Source organism: Macrotis lagotis, chromosome 4 (assembly GCF_037893015.1).
Source record: "Macrotis lagotis isolate mMagLag1 chromosome 4, bilby.v1.9.chrom.fasta, whole genome shotgun sequence".
Taxonomy (NCBI): Eukaryota; Metazoa; Chordata; class Mammalia; order Peramelemorphia; family Peramelidae; genus Macrotis; species Macrotis lagotis.
In genome coordinates this window covers 112,647,503-112,667,739 of record NC_133661.1, presented here as the reverse complement: position 1 = coordinate 112,667,739, position 20,237 = coordinate 112,647,503, and the positions used below count along the sequence as shown (strand labels likewise).

Here is a 20,237-nt window from a genome sequence, read left to right as displayed (position 1 = left end):
TGGGGTATCCTTATATAGGGGGTGCTTACTGCCTTCTTCATTCTAGTTCAAAGAGAAATTTCTATTATGCTTTCTTTGATTTCTGACATCTTGATCCCCCCCCCCCCCCCCAAATCTTAGCTTAGGACAGACAAAACCACTGTAATAAACATGTTTTCTGTGTGATTGTTTTTTGTTTTTGTTTTTGTTTTTTTAGATTTTTCAAGGCAATGGGGCTAAGTGGCTTGTCCAAGGCTACATGGCTAGGTAATTATTAAGTGTCTGAGATCGGATTTGAACCCAGGTACTTCTGACTCCAAGGCCGGTGCTCTATTCACTGCACCACCTAGCTTCCCCTTTCTGTGTGATTGTTAAATGATTTTAGTTATCCTGAGTTTAGTTTACCCTTGGATTTGGTGATTATCTGCCACCAATCTTTTTTTGTCAGTTAACAGTGTACATTTTAACTCTGAACAAAGCCCACTTTTAATCCGTAGTTTATTAGAAAGTTATCTTTAATTTTCTCCCTTCAAAATGAATTCTGTCTAATCATTTTTTTATGTCCTCATTTCCAGAAAACTCTTGGTATTTTTTCTTTCTTAATAGGGGGAAAAAAAGCTTTTCTTTCTTTTTTTTTTCTTAACCTTGGTAAATCTATTGGCTAATGATTCTCTTTATTCTCTCTGATGCTAGGAACTAGTTTATATTAACTAAAGAATGATCTAATTATTTTTATTTCTTTCTGGTCATAGTAACCTATCATAAATCTCAACTTCTACTAAATGCAAAGACACTTTTGGTTGTTTTCGTATTTTTCAGCCTCTGAGAGAGCAAGATTCTCTTGGATCTGTGACCCTAAAAGTACCAGTTTGGGAAATAATCTGCTTTTAGCAGAGAACCCTCATTTCCCATACTCTAGGGATAGTTAGTTGTTCATCAGGAACTATAAACATAAGTATTGATTATTTTTTGAAGATTCCCACATATTTTCAGGTCCCTCAACTCTCACAAAACTTACTACAATTTTATATGTTTCCAGAAAGTGCTTTCTAAGTATTCTGTCTGTTCCACTTTTCTTCCTGGACCAACTATATGGATTCTTAAGTCGCAATTTGTGGGTACCTCTTGGAGTTACTGATCTCACTCTACCTCCTTCTGGTACCTCTGTTATGGTAACATCTCTCTATCTCCTACAAGTACCAGGGCACACTGACTTGTAAAGGATGGAGAATAGAGAAATTGTCTGAAAATATTCAGTGTCAAAGCTGAGGTCTTTTCATTGTGGCCATCTTTAGCAGTTCCACTAGGTGGAGCAAAGACTGACCTAAACATTTTGGGCAGACTTAAGAGCTGAAAATGACAGAGACATACAGATATATACTTATAAAACTTTGGAATATGAGACATTTGATGAATGTTAAACTGCTTTTTGGAAACTTCTAAATATTTCCAAGTTTTTGTGATCCTATTCTCCCGGTTCTCTTCACTTGTAGAAGGTGAGGATTTTCTTATTTTTTTTTTTGTGCTTACATTTTCAGGGTTTAGCTCTCAAAACATATAATAAGATCTTCATAAATGTTTTTTACTTATTTTTTCTTCCTACCTATCTGACCTCTCCTGTCCTACAGGATCATCATCTGTTCAAGTCCTCTAGATATGAGGGTATCTCAAAGTGTTTGTCTTGGGCCTTCTATCCCTACACTATCTTTTGGTGATCTCATCATTTGTCATTATTGATTTCAACTGTCATCTCTGTAGATGATTCCCAGATCTACATATTTAGGGCTCACCTTTCTCCTGAGCTCCAGTCCCATATTACAAGCTGCCTCCTTGACATCTTCTTGTGGATGCCCCATAGGTATTCAGTTTTGGGATTGATTGGCTTTTCCTCCTAAACTCATCCTTCCTCATAACTTTCCTACTTTGTCCAGGGATCCATAATCCTTCCAGTTTACCCAGGTATACAAGGATCATATTTCACTATTTCCTCTTCTTTGTTCCTTTCCCTCACCTACATAGCTAAGTTTTATTGATTCTTCCTCTACAACATTTCCCACTACCACAATCACCACTTAAGTTAAGTCTCTCTTCATTACTTGCCTAGATTATTGCAGAAGTCTCCTAATTGATCTTCCTTCTACTCCCTCACTTTGAATCACTCCTCCCCATAGCTAAGAAATTGATCATTCTAAAAACCTATGGTGACTCCAAACACCTGAGGAGTTTCATGACTTCCTATTGTCTCAAGAATAAAAAGCAAACTCCACTTGCTTTGCATGCCAACCTCTGTTTGACTGATTTTATGTTACTCCACCTTAATGCACTTTACATTTCAACCCAGCTAGCCTCCTTGATACTCCCTGTGCAAGACATTCAATCTCCTGTCTGCTTTGTTGTTTGTCCCTTATGCCTGGAATGCTCTCTCTCTTTATTTGTTTTTTGACAATCTCTAGCTCAGTTTAAGTGCCCCCTTCCTGCAAGAGGCCTTTGCCACTTCCCTCCATTGTTAGTGCTCCCTGCTTCTGAAATGACTTTGACTTTTTTGAGGTGTATTTTGTATTTATTTACCTGTGTACATGTTGTTCCCCTCCAGGAGGATGAAAGGATCTTGAAGGCAGAGACTTTTGTCTTTGTATCTTAGGTACCTACCACTGCCTATCACCTTATGGGTACTTGATAGATAATTGAATATTTTTTCCCATTTCTTTATTTTTCTAAGTACACGGAACTGCAGTTTTCAGCAATGTTTTTTACATTTTTCTCCTTTCCTCTTCCTCCCCTTGACAATGCAATGTAATACAGGCTCTACATCTATAACCAGGCTAAACTAACCATGGATCCATATTATTCATGTGGTGAGTGAAGAATCACATCCGAATGGAAGAGAAAAAAAATTAGAGAGAAAAAAATGACAATTCATAAGGCAACTTTTTTTTTTTATGTTTTTGAAAGGCAAATGGAGTTAGTGGCTTGCTCAAGGCCACACAGCTAGGTAAATTATTAAGTGTCTGAGACCGGATTTGAACCCAGGTACTCCTGACTCCAGGGCCAGTGCTTTATCCACTGCTCCACCTAGCCACCCCTATAAGGCAACTTTTTAAAAAAATGTAAGATATTAAGTGGTCTGCATTTAAACTTCCTTCTTTTAATGTGGTATTCTCCATCACAAGTCTTTTAGTATTGGCTTTGATTATTTTACTGCAGAAATGATCAAGTCCATCATAGGAATCATCACCCCATATTGCTATTAGTGCAACTGGTTTTTCTTGTTCTGTTCACTTCACTCAGCATCAATTCATGTAAGTCTTTCATTCCTCATGACTTTTTTTATAGAATAGTTGTACTCCATAACATTCATATATTTGTTCAGCCATTGCCCAATTGATGGATATCCCTTTAATTTTCATTTCTTTGCCACTACATAAAGAGCTTTTATAAATATTTTTCTAAGTGTGTTTTTTTTAAACTCTTTTTTTGTGATTTTTTTTGGGATACAGACCCAGTAGTGGTATTGCTGGATCAAAGGTATAGCTTTATTGCCCCTTAGGCATAATTGCAAATTGCTCTTCAGAAAGGTTGAATCAGTTCACATATCCACCAGAAATGCTTTAGTGTCCTCCTTTTCCCACATCCCCTCCAGTATTGATCATTTTCCTTTTTAGTCATATTGGCTAATCTGATAGGTGGAGGTAGTATGTCAGAGTTCTTTTAATTTGCATTTCTCTAATAAATATTGATTTAGACCATTTTTTCATATGACTCTGGATAACTTTAATGTCTTCATCTAAGAATTGCCTTTTTATATCTTTGACCATTTGAGAGGTAATTATTGAACTTATTATTCAGGAATTTTTCAGCTTTGATTTAACTGGTTTTGATTTTTCCTCTTTCTATAGTTTATTTTGTGGGAAACTAGATTCTCTTGTAGATAAACAGTTTAAAGACATTGTCAGTCTAAGACCCAGGTCTTGGTTCAAGATCTCAGGTGTTTGTTTTGGAAGCTGATAAAATTAAAGGTTAGAATATTTTAAGAACATTCATGGTTTTGGAAGGTGGCTTCTAGAATGAAGAGTTATGTCTATTTTGATCTTTAACAGTTAAACATTATTGCTCTTTTGTAATTGTGTTTATTGTACATTTTCCTAAACCAACAGCATGCACTATTAAAGTATTAAAAATATTCATAGGTTCTCATAACACTGTTTTTTCATTTGTTTTCTTATCTGTTCCCCTTGTTTAAGACTCCACCAGGTATTTCTACTCTAGAAAAAAAAAGGAAGACTTCTTTTGTGAGGTTTATATATTTATTTTCTTTTTTTAGTAGAAGAATTGCGTGATTGGTTATCCATCTTTAGAATCTGAAGAGAAGTGTAGGACCATACAGAGGCAAAGAGAGTGTGAAATTTGTCTTGGCATTTTCTTTTTTTTACTCTTTTAAACTTTTGATTTCTGATTTAGAAGTTGTTTTTACTACACCTGGCTGAGTGTATGTATTGACAAATAACTTTTTTGTGTAAGTATCTGTAAGAAACATGATGTCACTGTTTTCTTTTCTTGGGGCTGTTGCTGCTTGTGTTGTATGATAGAATTCTTAGTCTCTTGATTATACTTGAAATTTTTGTCTCAAAAGTTTTCCTGATATTCCCGTGTTCAATTTAGAGCAAAAAAATCTGTTGCTTTGAAGTCTCTTTTACTTCCAGTTATGAATGGAAAGGCCATCACTTCCTTTGTCACCTCAAATGAAAGTCTTTTTATTCTCCTAAGAGAAATTGGGCCAACTTGAGTCAGATCGGACCTTTGACTAGAAGAGCTTGGGAAATGCCAAGGTGTTAAAGAAAGTGGTTTATGACTACTCAGCAAGGCATCAGACAGTTGGCTTTCAGCTGTTGGAGAATTATAGATTTGGACAAAGTCTCAGAGAGGAGCAGGACTGGTGGTCATCATAAAAATAACCTAGTCTGTATCTAGGAGGAAGATCTGGGGGCCTCTCCAGGCTTAGAGAGTATCCTTATTGACTTTCTCTTTTCCATGTGATTATATCCTTTTTTGTGCCAGCATTTTCATACTAGGTCTTTTTCACTCATATGCCTTTCTGTACTAAAGAGGGGTAGTGTAGATAGGTTTGTGAGATATCAGTTTGGGACATGGTCTTTGGTTCTCTAAATAAATATTGATCTTAACAGAGCCATTGTAATAACTCTTCTTGTCTGTCTTTCTTTCTGTCTTTCTTTCTGTCTTTCTTTCTGTCTGTCTTTCTTTCTTTCTTTCTTTCTTTCTTTCTTTCTTTCTTTCTTTCTTTCTTTCTTTCTTTCTTTCTTTCTTTCTTTCTTTTTTAGGTTTTTTGGAAGGCAATGGGTTTAAGTGGCTTGCCCAAGGCCACATTGCTAGGTAATTGTTAAGTATCTGAGGTCATATTTGAACTCAGGTACTCCTGACTCCAGGGCTGGTGCTCTATCCACTGCACCACCTAGCTGCCCCTGTAATAACTCTTGAGTTGGAAGGAATCTCAGAAGTTATTTTGTCTATCCCATACCTCAATAGGAATTCCTTTTTAGAATTCCTATGTAAGTTACCTGTCATATTTGAAAGCATTCATTGTGAGGAAATTCAGGTCAAGGCTGAACAATTGAAACTTGGTAGCACTTCTGTAGATTATACTGGAGAAGATTTTTGGTTTTGGCCATTACAAAGTCCAGCTAATTGTTTTTATCAAGTTTGATAAATGATTAGACTCCTTAAGTTAGTTAATAACAAATTCCTCTGTAAGAATTTCCTTACTATTTAACTACTGTTCCTTGAAATTTTCTCATTAGAAAATGAGTTTTATTTAGTGCTTAACACAGAATATGAGCTTAATGCTTATTGATTGATTGTTCTCCTTAAGTTTTCTTTGCCCTCAGTACATATTTTTTTTACTATCTTTTGATCACAGTGAAGGGGAAAGATTAACTTTGTATATCCTTGTCTACTGCTTTTGTGGGAGAGGAAAAAGGAAGGGTTGGTTGGCTGTGTGAAGAGCAACCAAAACCTCTTATCAGGGTTTGCATTTCAATTAGACATGAGAAAAGGAAAGCCTTGGTCAGCATATCTTTTCCATGTCAGGCATCCAGATAACTTGAGCTTCTTTAGAGAACCTAGATGACTGATGCCTGACCTAAAGTTGTTGGGATTGTTAAAACAGATGTGATTTAAAGGGCTGAACTACTGAGACAGCTTCAGGAGAATAACCTTCACAGAGTGAAGGGAAATCTCAGAAGTGCATCCTGATTTAAAGCAAAAATCTACCCCCCCCCCCCCCCGCAATGGGTGGGATAGGGGTGATCCTGAGTTCTGGAAGGTTGTACCAGAGAACTGCAAGCCTTAGCCTGTCCTGCCATCCTGGGAAGTTTTCAAGGACAGGCCCAGCAATAACTTGTCAAAGGACTAGCCTTGTTAAGTTTAAAGAGCCTCATCTACAGAAGACTTGCAACTGAGGTAATGTAGAATTTCCTGGCAGTAGCAGCTCTTGGAAATGAGGAGGTTTCAAGGAAGGAAAAGATGTGCCCTCCAAGTATTGATATACATAATGACTCACTTCCTAGCTCTTCTAATTTTCTGGAGAAGCTTTGAAATAGATAGGGTCTATCCTAGTTTCTTTCTCTTTGATGTCATGAGATCAATTATAAGCAAAATTTTTATTCTGAATAATCGGTGAAGGCCAGTTGTTTATAATTATAAACTCCTCCTTCCATAGTATAGAGTTGGTGGTGGGTGCTGACCTTTTTAGAAATAATCTCTTAGTTTCAGTAATAAGTGGTTTTCTCTTTGCTCTTCAACTTCCTTTGTGATCCAGGCCCTATCTTGAGTTATTTATGATGCTAATTTGCTTTTTGTTGTCTCTCTATGTACCTCTCAGTTGTGTAGGAATGGCTGACTGTGGGAAGATTAGCTAACAGCCTTTAGGCTGTATGGTCTGTTGGCACTGGTTGGAAGTTTTGTTCTAGTCATTGTTAGCTAGGCCATGACTTGGTCTGTATCAGGAATGTCATTCTAGATATTGCTGTCTATTGTCTTCTTATGCCAATAAGCTGCCCTATGGGGGGGCCAGTCACATACCCCATTCATCTACTTTTCTGCTTACAGGTAACTTCCTTTCTTTCCTTCAGCATAAAGTTTATTTTAAAATACATTTTATTGGTATCTTTTATTTTTATATCACCTAAGTTTCCTGATATGTCTCTTCCTCCAGAGAGACTGCCTTATAACAAAGAAGGGAAAAACCTAGTTCAACAAACCAACACATTGAAAAAGACATTATCTATTGTCTGACATTCCACACTTATAGCCATCTCTGCAAATGGAAGTGGGGTCCTGACCACATTTCTTATTTGGGACCAAGTGTGGTCATATAATTTCACAGAATTCATTTTCATTTTGTGGTTATTTTTGTTTTGTTCAATTTTATTGTTTGGTCTTTTTTATTTATATGACCTGGTTCTACTTTATTTTTTATCAGGTCATGAGACCTCACTTCTCTAATATTTGTTCAGGTTTTTTTTTTTGTTGTTGTTTTTTTGTGAGGCAATGGGGTTCAGTGACTTGCTCTAATAGGTCATACACCTAGTAGGTGTTAAGTGTCTGAGGTCATATTTGAACTCAGGTCCTTCTGACTCTAGGGCCAGTACTGTATCCACTGGGCTACCTAACTGCCTCCTCATTTCTCTAATATTACAGTCATCATATCCTTTAGTAGAGCAATACTTTTATTGCATTTATGTACCACATTTTATTTTATCTTATTTTTAGGTTTTTGCAAAGCAAATGGGGTTAAGTGGCTTGCCCAAGGCTACACAGCTAGGTAATTATTAAGTGTCTGGGACTGGATTTGAACCCAGGTACTTCTGACTCCAGGGCCACTATCCACTATCCACTATCCACTGCGCCACCTAGCTGCCTCACATTCATTTACCACATTTTATATAGCCATTCTCTTATCAAAGGGTATGCACTTTATTTGCAGTTGCCACTATAAAAAGTGCTGTTTTAAATATTTTGGTATATGTAGTGCCTTCATTTTTGTCATTGAGCTCCTTGAAGTGTATGTCTAACAATGGGTAAATGCTCCAATGCATGTATGAAGTATATATGGTCACAGTCTGCCTCAGTTTCCTTAACTATAAATGAGGATAATAATAATAACATCTGTTTCCCAGGGTTGTGAGACTTGAAGAAAATATTTGTAAAGTGCTTAGTACACTGCACTTAATAATGGGTTAAATGTATTGACTTTATAATTATTTTCTTAGCATAATTACAAATTGATTTCCAGAATTGCTGAACCAATTGACAGCTCCACCAGCAGTGAATTAGTATGTCTTTTGCTACAATGATTCAATATTGATTTCCCATTTTCACCATTTACATTAATTTGCTGGATATGAGATAAATCTAAAGAATTGTTTTGATTTGCAGTTTTCTTAATAATTTGGAGCAGTGTTTCATATGATCACTAAAAGTTTGCAAATCTTTTTTTGAAACCTGTTGGTTTATATTCTTTTACCACCAATGTTTTTGAGGGATGTGGCTTGGATGTTAGATCCTTATCAGATCTTGCTGCCTACATTTTCCCCCTAACATACCACCATTTCTTTTTTTTGCAGTTTTGTTCATTTTGTGTAAAAGATTTTCAATTTTATGTAATCAAATTATGTATTTTATCTTTTAGGATTGCTTCTACCCCTTGTCAGTAATTTAATCCTTAGAACTATGAAAAATATTTCTTATGGTTCTTTTTTATTTTTTTAAGCTTGACCCTTAATATTTAGGTCACATATTCATTTGATTACATTGTGCTTATATGGTACACAGTGTTGACCTACTTCTAATTATCCCCAGTAGTCCAAAGTTTATTGTAATGAAAAAAGCCTTTATAATGACCTAGAAGACCCAACTCTTCTTATTTGAGCTTCCTGTCCAAGTAGTGCTTGGCTCTGATTGTGTCTGTTGATGAAACTTGCCTTTATTTTGGTCTTAGTCTAGTTTTCTCACTATAGCACTTTTCATTAGGAGACTCAAAATGTGCCCATTGGATGGAGATGGTCTGATCCTTAAACTTACTGGTCCTTATGGTGTTATTGAACATAACCCATTTGATTTGAGTTGGATTATTTACATGTCAGGGAAAATGAACCAAACAAGGATTTCTTTGTTAAAACCAAAGTGGTAACTTTAGGGAACAGCCCATTAATTATCTGTTACAGCTAACTTTCAGGGGCATCTTTTACAGGCCAGTATTGTCTCTGAGAATAGAAACAAAAACTGGTTGTCAGAGTTATAAATTTTTGTGGACCAATCAATTGTCAACAGCTGAAGGATTTTCAATTCCATGCATGTTAAAGTGGAAAGGAATGAGAGAACAAAGGAGAGCGAACAAAGAAGTAGTCCTGTTTCAGTTTTTGCTCTCTTTATTTCTTTGTTCAGACTTTTGTGAATATGCTACAGACTAGTGGCCTCACAGATTTGATCTTCTTTTTCCTTCTTCCCTCCTTCCCTCTGAAAAAAGAGAAACAAAGCTATCCCAGACTTTATTATGCACTGTAAATTTGGGAAGAATGATGAAGTAAGATACTTCCTTAAGTAGAGGAATTCTTGTACTTCCTTTTTTCTATCCTTCAGTCTATCCTATTCATGAGAAGGGTTGGTACTATGTTGAGGGGAGTTATTCAGTCAAGTTAAATATATAATGAGGTAGTATAACAGAATAGGTAGAAAGTCAGGACAACTTGGTTTCAAAGATTCTTCTCACATATAATTTGGGGTCCCTTGGGAAGGCATTTAACCGCTCAGTGGCCTAGAGAATGAAGTTGCAAAACTGTCTATCAGCATTGGTAGAAGCAGTTTTCTCACAAGAAGTTCCTCATACCATTGAAATCACAAGTCATTCAGCCCCTCTTCAAATGCATTGTCTATGTATGTATGAATATATATATATATCTGAAGTGATAAGTTAGCCCTTGCCTTTCTTAAAAGGCTCTTCTATTTTCTGACTCAATACTTCACTAGATAGGCTGATCTTTATTGTCCCTCAGACATAAGTTTTGATTAATGCCTTGTCTCTCCTCACAATGACCTCTTTCACTATTCAGCTTGTCCACAACTTATCTATTTGAGGTCTAGTTTAAATCTGTTTGTTCCAACCCATAATGATTTATTCCTTCTTTGACTTTCCCGTATTTACCACTTTTGTCTATACTGATCAATTAATATTTAATCATATTGCCTCAGAACATTTGTATTTTATGTGCATCTAACTTGTCTTCTCAGTAAACTAGAAACTATTGGTCTGTTTTTTGGTTTTTTTAAAAATCATCATAGCTTCCCCTAGTATTTTTCCCCTGTCTCTTCCCAGAGAACCATTCCTTATAACAAATAGAATTTTATTTAAGTAAGATTTAATTTTTTTTTTATTTTAAGGCAGTTGGGTTAAGAGTGACTTGCCCAAGGTCACACAGTGAGGCAATTATTAAGTGTCTGAGGTCACATTTGAACTCAGGTCCTCCTAACTCCAGGACCTACGCTCTAACCACTGTGCCACCTAGCTGCCCCCTAAATAGAGTTTTTTTTAAGGAAAAAAAGAAAAATAGATAAAAAAGTAAATATAATGGGTCAATGTATAGAAAAAGCCTAAAAATTTGGGCAGTGACAACACAGATCTCTCATTTCTGCAAAGTAGCAGATATACTTTATTTCTCATATAGAATTGAACTGATGACTGAACATAGAGCAGTGATTTAAAATTTTTCCTAGATGAATTAAAGGGATGAATAACTGTGTAACTGGTCAAAACTGAGGGAACCCCATTTCCCCCATCTGTTTTTATTTTGCCTTTTTCTCTGTTATGTGGAGAAAGAGAAAGGAATATTTAAGGAAAGAATTTTGACCAAAATTCTATCCCAGACTTCCCCTCTTTCCACTACTCATTTTTCATTTGTGAAAGAGAAGCTCTAATTGATGTGGAAATAATGTTTCTTGGTGTACATTCATTCTTTTCCAAAATGTTTCTGTTTATCCTTAGTGATGGGAAAGTTATAGTTCTGTAGGGGTTTACCCATCTTTATTTCTTCAACAGAGCCCATAGTGAGATGACAGTCATAGGGGTGTGGGGGTTCCTTTTGGAAGGAAAGTGTTCTGTGGCATGTCATTTCCCCCATGCTGCCTTGCAAATGGGAGAGGTTTGTTTACTCTTGCATCAGCAAGTCTGGCCCACATCTGCATTGGCTCAACCCCAGGACACACAGACTGCCAGTTTTTCTAAGTTTCTTGCAGCCAAGGAATTCTCAGCATCAAATGCCTTTCCAGTCACTAGAGCTAAGTTTTGTAAATCTAGTTTCCTGGGATTAGAAGAATCCCTTTGGTATTTCCACAACTTGATTACTTAAGAGTTTATTGGTTTCCAAGTAAGGCTTAGTCTGCATTTATTATCACACAAGTGGATTTAGGATTTGCTTTTGACTAGGCCCAAATCAGAACATTTTCTGAGTGGCTTAAACCTATAGCTATATTGTTAGCTATTTTCATTCTTTTTGGTTTAGTTTTGTACATTATGGTTTTAGGCTGGCTTTTAGTAAAACATATTGAAATGATTTTTGAAAGTTTTGATAGAAACTTGGTATTTTTAATTTAAAAGAGTTTTCTACTTTTTATAGATGTTCTTTCTTTCCTTGCCTCCTTATGTACATTCAGAAAAACTTAGACCAGGAAGGACACTCCTTGCTATTCAGAACCCTTGATTGCTAAATAAATCTTCCTAACATTGAATTATTATTTCCTTCAATGTGTAAGCCAAATATATGTGGATGGAAAAAGCTTAGTATCTCTGTTTGGGAGGAGAAGATGGATATATCAAGTTTCAGATATTTAGGATCAACAGATGTTTGATAATTCTCTTTGGGAGGTCAAATGGGGAATTGTTTCATGTATGGAAAGATTGAAAGTTTGGTACTCTTACCTATTAATTTCAATCATCTGCACTCAAGAATAGGATCAGGAGGAAGGTTTTGGAGGCTAAGAGGTTCTGATTTTGAATGATTCTGTTAAGACATAAAAAATTTCAGATTCACAGTCTTGGGTCACTCCCCCCCCCCAGACTGTTAAGAAAGTTCATTCTTACTCCTTTTCCTGACCCCATTAACAACATTCATTTTTGTGAGGTTTTTAATTTTCCTTAGCATTGTAACCTTCAGTTTCTTAAAATATATTTTCCTAGAGCTGGAGATGATAAATCTTCCTATGTTGTTGTTGTTGAGTTTGTTTTTTAAAACCATAATGAAATAAGTGTGATTTTCATTGGTAGTTTATCATAATACAAAATTAGAAGATAACATTTCTATCACTGTTTTAAGGTGATATGAACTGGGGGAGAAGAAAAGCTGAACTGAACCAAATGAGTTAGCCTATGAATTATTTTAGGTATGATGAGCAGTTGTAAAATTGTTACTTTTTTTTTTAGATTTTTGCAAGGCAAGTGAGGTTGCCCAAGGCCACACAGCTAGGTAATTATTAAGTGTCTAAGGCCAGATTTGAACTCAGGTACTCCTGACTCCAGGGCTGGTGCTCTATCCACTGGGCATTTAGCCGTCCCCAAATTGTTAAATTTCAATGGAACATATTTCTTTCTTTCTTTCTTTTTTTTTGTGTTGTAAGGCAAATGGGGTTAAGTGGCTTGCCTAAGGCTACACAGCTAGGTAATTATTAAGTGTCTGAGACTGGATTTGAACCCAGGTACTCCTGACTCCAAGGTTGGTGCTTTATCCACTACGCCACCTGGCCACCCCACAATGGAACATATTTCAACTTGATAGTTCTATGTGTATTTTCTTTTAAAAAGAGGTTAGTAAATTAACATTGTTGCAGTTTGGTAGATTGCTGACTAAGTTATTTGGGGAAGGATATGACCTACCTTTGGAACATCATGGGTCTGAGCCCAGACTTCTTACATAAGGAGCCTTTTTTCAGGAGATAAGAAATTGCTGATGTTTATCCTGTCTTTTGAATTCTGAAGCTGACTCCATCTGTCACTAGGCAGGGCACAGCAATAGGTGAATCGGTCTTTGCTGTAATAAGGTATTTTTTTTGTCAGCTAGTTCTTTTCTGTCATAAAACTGTCAGGATAAAAAATTTCTCTTTTATGTGTGTGTATAGAGTATTTTTTAAAAATTATTTATTTTTTAGTTAGTGAAAATATCACTCTCTAATGTCTCATTCCCCATTGAGAAAGAAAGAAAGAAAAAACAAAACCCTATTACCAACAGAGTCAGGCAAACTAAATCCACACATTTGGCATGTCTATCACACACACACACACACACACACACACACACACACACATATATACACATGTGAGTGTGTACATCTGTACTTTGAGTCCATTACTTTTCTGACATAAAGTTAATAGATTGTTTTATCATGAGCCTTTATGATTGATCATTGTGTTGATCAGAATTCCTGAATCTTTCAAAGTTGTTTGTCTTAATGATGTTGTTGTTATTTTATAAATTATCTTGATTCTGCTTACTTCGTTCTATGTCAGAAATAAAACTCTGCATCATTTCTTATAACACAATATAATTATCACATCCTTATACTATGGTATCAGTTTGACCATACATATGGTACTTGTTTGGCCATTTTTCAACAGACCCCCTCAGTTTCTACTTCTTTGCCATCACAGAAGTATTGCTATAAGTACTTTTTCACATCTATGATTCCATTGATTTCTTTGATATTTTTGACACACACACACATATACATACATATATATATATATATATATGTATGTATGTATGTATGAGGCATAATAGTGGTATTGTTGGGCAACAAAGTAGGCACAATTTGATAATCTTTTGGACAAGATTCCAGATTGCTTTCCTTAAAAGCCAAGCCAGTTTGTGTAGGGTGATTGTTAACTCTTTCAATTTTTCTTCATTTCAGGACGAAGAATTTATTGACTGAATCAAATTTTGAATACTACATAAACTAATTGATTACCATTCTTGGAAAGTAAGAAATAGCTCATGATATTTTAGATTACCATCATTTATTTTACACCTAGGAGGAATATAATGCTGTATTAGGGCTTCTGAATTTTCAGTTTGTTAAGTATGATTCATTTTCTCAGGGAGAGCTTGGGATAGCAGTGTTTGATCACACTGCTTTACTTACCTAGACCTTAGCACAGTGCTTCTATATGAAAACCTTTCTAAAAGTCTTTCCTATAATATTTATATAGTATATTTTATGCATAGAATACACTATATACTTATGGTAGATGATAAAGGAAGATGTGCCATGATGAATGCAAAAGACAATTTTAGAGCTTGAAAATTTTAAGAAAACAAATGAAGAATTTGTAAAGTTTCTTTTGTAGAAGGAACCTTGTCTGCCAGTCCAAGCCAGACTCTAGGAATCCTTGTCTTATGCTGTCATTGCTAAGCTTTGGCAAAACTTATGTGACTTGAGCATTAACTGAAATGGAAATAAGAGGGCAATTGCTTGGTGGTAGATAGAGAGCTACTCTTGTTCCATAGGTGAGAGAAATTGGATTCAGAGAAAAGCACGGAAATTTTTTATTTTTTAAAATTTATTTTATGGCAATGGGGTTAAGTGACTTGCCCAAGGTCATACAACTAGGCAATTATTAAGTATCTGAGGCCAGATTTGAACTCAGGTACTCCTGACTCCAGGGCTGGTGTTATATCCACAGAGCCACCTAACTGCCCCTCAGAAATATTTTAAGATAAAGAATATTTCAGAGCCAACGCACAGTTTAAATTTAGTCTGTTTTTCTGGCCACTTGGAAATTATGGTGGTACTTGCTGTACCTCTTGTAAGGCAAGTGAAGAAAGACATTGGCATCTTGTACATGCTCAGTTTGTTTATGAAATAGGAGCTCTCTAGGGAGGAGAGGACCTTAGAAGTCGGTGTACAGATAGAGCTCAGTCCCTGTGTCTGTATAGGCACCGCGGTGGAGATAAGGTACTCTAATTTCCTCATGGCCAGTGCTTTAGAAGGTTGGAAGGGCTGGTAGCAGTGAAGATCTTCCCATGTTATCATAAGAATGTTACATTTTTCTTCCTAGAAATGTTATGGGAGAAGTTTTTGTAAAACCATTACTTAATTTTTTTTTAGGAGAAACATTGATTAGAGTTATTCTTATCCTGAGACATGATGACTTTTTGTAGATTTGGAAGTTTTATTTAAAGTATACCTTGATTTGTCATGTTGCATACCTAAATTCTCCAGCAGAACCAGAACCAGCAGTTACCTGGGCATCCTCAATTTACAGCACATCCTCAGTGGTGTTCTGCAGCAGCTGTCTGAAGTGGTGTGGTGTTTTTTTTTTTTTAATATACTTGAGCTGATGTCATTTCCCTTTTGGCAAATGGTTTGAAGGCTTTGCTGTGTCTGAGAGATGTCACGAGAAGGTGGAGGGTGGGACAGCAGGGAAGGGGGAGTGAGGGAAGCAGGAGGGAGGGAGTTAGGGAGTAGGCTTGGTTGGTCCCAGTACTGTTTACTTAATATTCTTTGCTAAGGAAGTCCAGTTCAAATAGGATTGCAGCCACAGTCTGCCTGTATTAGATGAGACATGGTTATTAAAGACCTCTAACAACCTTTTATTCTGAAACCTAAGTGTGTGGATGATGCTGTTGCAGGATGCCTTTCCTTTGGGGTCTTAGACAGGTAATTCTACTGGTTTTGTGTTCTGTGTTTGGGGAGGTAGTGAGGGAGGGAGCTTATTACTATTTTGGGTGAAAGAAATGTTTTAGAAAATGCCTCCCAGGTGGTGACAGGCCGGCTCCCACCCAGTACTTTACACTCTTCTTTCCTCTACTTGAGACACACTTCCTTCTGCTAACCCTTAAATCCACTCAAAGTCAAAGGCTTTATTGAATTTTGCCATATGCCACCTCTTTTTGCTATAGCTCTTATAGTGCTAGACCTGCAAATCCTACAAAAAAAAAACTGGACTGGGGTACCTTTTGAGGAAAGGAGTTTGGATGGTTGAGGGAGAGAAATTAGTAATAAGGCCAACAGTGAGAACCTTTCCTCCATTTTTATTTGACTGACCACCAGAGACAGAATCTCAGTATGCAGTTTTAGAAGACCTCTGTGAGAGGTCTGTCTTTTAAAGTCCCAGAGCATGCATTCTTGTTTACAATTTGTAATGATGGCACTGGAGTTTAGTGGATACAAGCTGCTATTAGGAAGGGTATTGTGGGAGTGGAGTGGGCACAGAACCCTCATAGCAACTTCAGAGACCAGGAATGAATTGCTTTGTGAGTTAGTTTAAAGAAACAGCCCGAAGTTATAGCCAGTAACCTAAGATAGAATGAGCGATAGACCTGGTTGCTGCTGTTGCTGCTGCCAAATAAATTTTCTGAGAGTTAGGATCCAGTGCAGGCCACCTCCCCTCTCTGCCTCTCTCGCCCCCCCCCCCCCTTGGTTTGGGAAGCTGGCTTATGAGAATGTGTAACTCTAACCATGCTCAACTATGAAGGGCATGTCCCAACTGGACTCACAACTTGAGCTGTGTTTTTGCCCTTGCTTAGAATAAGGAATAGCCACAGAAAGGCAGAGTGGGAGGAATAAATCAGCTAAGTTTAAAAGTAGGCTCTTAGCTTTTTGCAAGAACAAAACTGAGAAACAGGTTCACTTTGACACTTATCTGTTGCTAAGAATGTCGTTTCATTTTTGACAAAAATATGAAGGAAAACTGCCAGTTATTAAAGTAGAAAAAGGTCAGGTCAGTGTTAGATGGGTCAGGGCAGGACAGTACCTTACCTTTCTGTTTGTTAATGGACTTTACTACCTGAATGAAATAGAAAATTACTGAGGTTGGTTGTGATTAGTCTTTCAAAAAAAAAAAGAAAAAGATTGCCCACACGGGTGTTGATTGTTTAGTTCTTTATAGTTTTCGTGAGAAAGAATAATTTTTTGAGAAGCTTGAAATATGCCATTGATATTGTTAATTCTTGGTAGTGTTCCCTCTGAGGCAGCTAATAGGCAAGTGGCACTCTTCTGAACTCCCCCAAATAAAAAGATGTGTCTTTTAAAAAAAAGCAAACCTACAAGGGAGAACAGAGAGGTCATGAGCAAGACTGAGAACAAAACCTAGGTAGTTCAAGACTAGTCCAGTACATAGCAGATTGAACTCTCAGTACTTTTTCTGATTGCCAGTGGACAGTAGACACAATTAAGTGCACAAAGACAAGATGACTCAGAAGGCTGCTTCCTTTTTGGAGAGTGTAGGGAAGCTAGTGGTCCAAAGCCTGCAGCCAGATGGGGGAGATCTTGCATTTTGTGATATTTATGAAAACTGTTTGGTATCAATTCTTATAAGCTTTTCTGTAATTTAGGATAACTGTACAGAGAATTAACTCATATGAGTCAGCCCTGATAGCCAGGGTGTGGCAAGGAATTGATGGTATGGAATGGCAGCATTTTTATGGAGTTTATTTCCAGCTTGTGAACTTGCTTTCAGATGACTCTTTGATTTATCTCCATGTAAAATCTAGGCTGTTAGCTTTTTGCAAGAATAAAACTGAGAAACAGGTTCACTTTGTCACATTGTTGCTAAGAATGTTGTTTTATTTTTGACAAAAATGTGAAGGAAAGCTGCCATTTAGTCAAAGTAGAAGGTCAAGTCAGTGTTAGATGGGTCAGGGCAGGACAGTACCTTACCTTCCTGTCTGTTAATGGACTTTACTACCTGAATGAAATAGAAAATTAATGAGGTTAATCTCTCTAACATGTATCCTGTAAAAAAGAAATGGACACAAGACTTTTCTTCAAAGGGAGTTTGATATTCCATCACCCTTGATAATAGGCCTCTTCTCCTGGCACTTGGATTGGCCATCCATAAGGAGAGCTAAAGATTAGTTCAGTTCTTTATTGTGGACTTCATTTGGTTAATTTTTGTGGATTTGCCATGTGTAGAGCCCTGTGATAAGTGCTGCCTGGGATACAAAGATGATTAAGACATGGTTTCTGCCCACAAGGAATTTGCCATCCTGTACTGTCTAGAGAAGAAAGTACTGTTTTGGGTAGAAGAAATGGTTTGGAAAATGTCTCAGTTTCACACAGCACTTTCCAGTCTTCCCTTCTTTTCTCTGTGTGGGAATTCCTTATCTTAATCCTCAAATCTGACAAAGACATGATAAGTGCCATTGAGAGATTGTTTCATTCTTTGTACCTGAATCCCCAGCAACTCACACAGTGCTGAGCATGTAGTAGATGTTTAATAATAAATGCTTGTTTGATAAAGAGTCACAGGCAAACAACTGAGAATTGGAAGAAGGGGAGCTCATGTCCAGCTGGGAAAATCAGGGAGTTCCTTATGGAGGAGATGGTGTTTGAATCACAACATTAATATCATTTGGTTTTCTATTTTTTGTTGTATAGCAACCCAATTAAATGAGTTTCTATAGATAGCTAGATAGAGTATCTTAAATAACCCAATCTACCTACCTCCTCCCTTGCCAAAAGCACCCAGAATTATTTATAATAGCAGATATCCTGAAGCCAGATGTAAATTGATATTTAAGAGACAAGAAAGAACAAGGGAAGACTAGTTACCATTGTCTGTGGTGTAACCTTCCCAAGAAGAAGGCATATTAATATACCCTTTATCATAAAGAAGAAATGGGACTTTTTTGGTGTCTGAAAAGGTCTCTCCTAATGCTTTGCTGCTCTTTTGGTCTTTTTCTCATTAATGATCAGGCTAATTCTGCTATGTATTTTTTTTTTTTTTAGGTTTTTGCAAGGCAAATGGGGTTAAGTGGCTTGCCCAAGGCCACACAGCTAGGTAATTTATTAAGTGTCTGAGACCGGATTTGAACCCAGGTATTCCTGACTCCAGGGCCGGTGCTTTATCCATTGCACCACCTAGCTGCCCCAATCAGGCTAATTCTGATTGGTGATCAGGGCAGCAGATCCTTCTAGATCACAAATGGGCAAACTGCACTGAGTTAAGAATGTCTTTAAAATTTTAAATTAAAATGTTTTTAAAGTTTTCAAATTTTTCAATTTTTCAGATATTTTTTAATGCAATAAATCTAAAATAAAGCTAAAAATCATTCTTTGCATATTGTACAAAAACAGATAAGGGGGCCCATTCTGCTGGACAGGATATAGTTTGATGACTGTCTGTCATATTCTGAGACCTGTAAAACTTTGGCCTCTAAACCAGATTAAAATGTCATGGGGTCAGGGATGGCTAGGTGGCACAGTGGATAGAGCACCGGCCCTGGAGTCAGGAGTACCTGAGTTCAAATCCGGCCTCAGACACTTAATAATTACCTAGCTGTGTGGCCTTGGGAAAGCCACTTAACCATACTGCCTTGCAAAAAAAAAAATCCAAAAAAAAAAGTCATGGCCCCGGGGTTGTGGCTCAGTGGATAGAGCACCAGCCCTGGAGTCAGAAGGACCTGAATTCCAATGTGGCATCAGAACTTAATAATTACCTAGCTGTGTGGCCTTGGGAAAGCCATTTAACCCCATTGCCTTGCAAAACCCTAAAAAAAAAGTAATTGGGAAGTGTTTAACAAGATAAAAACATGATATAATACAGATAATGGTAATTTGTAATTTTCTAAGTCAGTATGGGGGTTCAGAGAACCATTTCTATTTGTGATTAACAACACTACTTCAGATTGTCAGGAAAACATTGTGACAATAGTAATGGTTGTCCATATGGCCAGAAAGGGTTTAATGCCCTTTCTAAGGGAAAAAGGAAGATATAGATTATGCAGTACAAACATTATTCTTATTTTATAGAAGAGAAAGCAGGGCATTAGTGGTACACTGGAAGGAAAGTATTTAGATTTGTAGTTAAGAGGGCTAGGACTAGGGTTCTAGAGGGCTAGAATTCTGTTTTTTGACACATCCACTGTCTGTGTGATCTAGAATAAATCAGTAAAGTTTGGACCTCAGTTTCCTCATCTGTAAATGGAAGCATTTGGACTAGTAGTGTCTAAGGTTTATTCCAACTCTAAAACTATGCTCCTATGATACTAGGTGAAACTACTTATTCAGATCTGTCTAGCTAGATCAGATGTCCTGACTTTGTCTGCACTTTCTACTATATCTATTCTATCTACTGTATGTTATATCTGCCTTTATAGCAGGAGACTTAACTACACCAAATGTGGTGGTATTTGCCTGTAATCCCTTCTGCTGGGAGCCTGAAGATGTAGAGTTTAAGGGTTCTGCTGTGCAGTAGG

General features: G+C 36.9%; 1 protein-coding gene across 3 annotated transcripts in view; it reads left to right on the top strand.

Moving 5' to 3' along the window:
• The window catches only part of WBP1L (WW domain binding protein 1 like), a 91,940-nt gene that overhangs the window by 10,022 nt on the left and 61,681 nt on the right, over window positions 1-20,237 (top strand). The window contains exon 1 of one of the 3 annotated variants that reach the window (XM_074233808.1): window positions 15,485-15,696. The exons of the other annotated variants lie outside the window; for them this stretch is intronic. Within the exon in view, the coding sequence (XP_074089909.1) occupies window positions 15,670-15,696 (27 nt within the window). The 5' untranslated portion in view covers window positions 15,485-15,669. Of the gene's footprint in view, window positions 1-15,484; window positions 15,697-20,237 lie in introns of those variants that run through there. 3 annotated transcript variants of the gene reach the window in all.